Source organism: Meleagris gallopavo, unplaced genomic scaffold, assembly GCF_000146605.3.
Source record: "Meleagris gallopavo isolate NT-WF06-2002-E0010 breed Aviagen turkey brand Nicholas breeding stock unplaced genomic scaffold, Turkey_5.1 ChrUn_random_7180001899637, whole genome shotgun sequence".
NCBI lineage: Eukaryota > Metazoa > Chordata > Aves > Galliformes > Phasianidae > Meleagris > Meleagris gallopavo.
Window position 1 is genome coordinate 1 of NW_011162940.1, and position 957 is coordinate 957.

Here is a 957-nt window from a genome sequence, read left to right on the forward strand (position 1 = left end):
CCAACACCCAGTGTCACACTATCACCATATCCTGCTGTCCCCAACACCTGGTGTCACGCTGTCCTGGTGTCCCCAACACCCACTGTCATGCTGTCCTGGTGTCCCCAACACCCAATGTCACATTGTCCTGGTGTCCCCAACGCCCAATGTCATGCTGTCCTGGTGTCCCCAACACCTGGTGTCACATAATCCTGGTGTCCCCAACACCCAGTGTCACACTATCACCATATCCTGCTGTCCCCAACACCCAATGTCACATTGTCCTGGTGTCCCCAACACCCAGTGTCACACTATCACCATATCCTGCTGTCCCCAACACCCAATGCCTCCAACTCCTGGTGCCCCCCTGTTCCCAACACCCCATTTCTCCAGCACACTCTCGTTCCCCACACCCCGTGTCACACCACCCCTGGTGTCCCCAACCCCCCGACGTCCCCAGCATGACCATTTCTCCCCTCGTGGTGTCACGCTGTCCCCATCCTGCCGTCCCCAGCACGTGGTGCAGTGCGTCTTCGTGGCCATCCGCACCATCGGCAACATCATGATTGTCACCACGCTGCTGCAGTTCATGTTTGCCTGCATCGGGGTGCAGCTCTTCAAGGTGGGCCCCCCTTCACCTCCCCCGAGGGGCTGGGACCCCTCCCAGGACCCCCAGATGGGTTCCCTACCCCCCAACTCTGACTGTTGTTCCCTCCAGGGCAAGTTCTACAGTTGCACCGATGAGGCCAAGCACACACCTGGGGAGTGCAAGTGGGTGCTTCTGGCCCTGAGTGTGAGTGGAGGGTGTGAGTGGAGGCTGAGTGTGGGTGGAGGGGGTGAGGTGTGAGTGGAGGGGTGAGTGGAGGCTGAGTGTGGGGTAGGGGTGAGGTGTGAGTGGAGGGGTGAGTGGAGGCTGAGTGTGGGGTAGGGTGAGGTGTGAGTGGAGGGGTGAGTGGAGGCTGAGTGTGAGTGTAGGTG

The 957-nt window shown here is 60.2% G+C and overlaps 1 protein-coding gene across 1 annotated transcript; it reads left to right on the plus strand.

The window, feature by feature from the left end:
- Nucleotides 1-6: 6 nt before the first annotated feature.
- On the plus strand, nucleotides 7-815 carry LOC109364717 (extensin-like; the record flags this gene model as incomplete). The annotated part of the gene is made up of 2 exons (XM_019611342.1): nucleotides 7-601; nucleotides 698-815. Coding segments are annotated over exons 1-2 (568 nt in total), but the record flags the coding sequence as incomplete, so codon positions are not given.
- Between the last annotated feature and the right edge of the window lie 142 nt (nucleotides 816-957).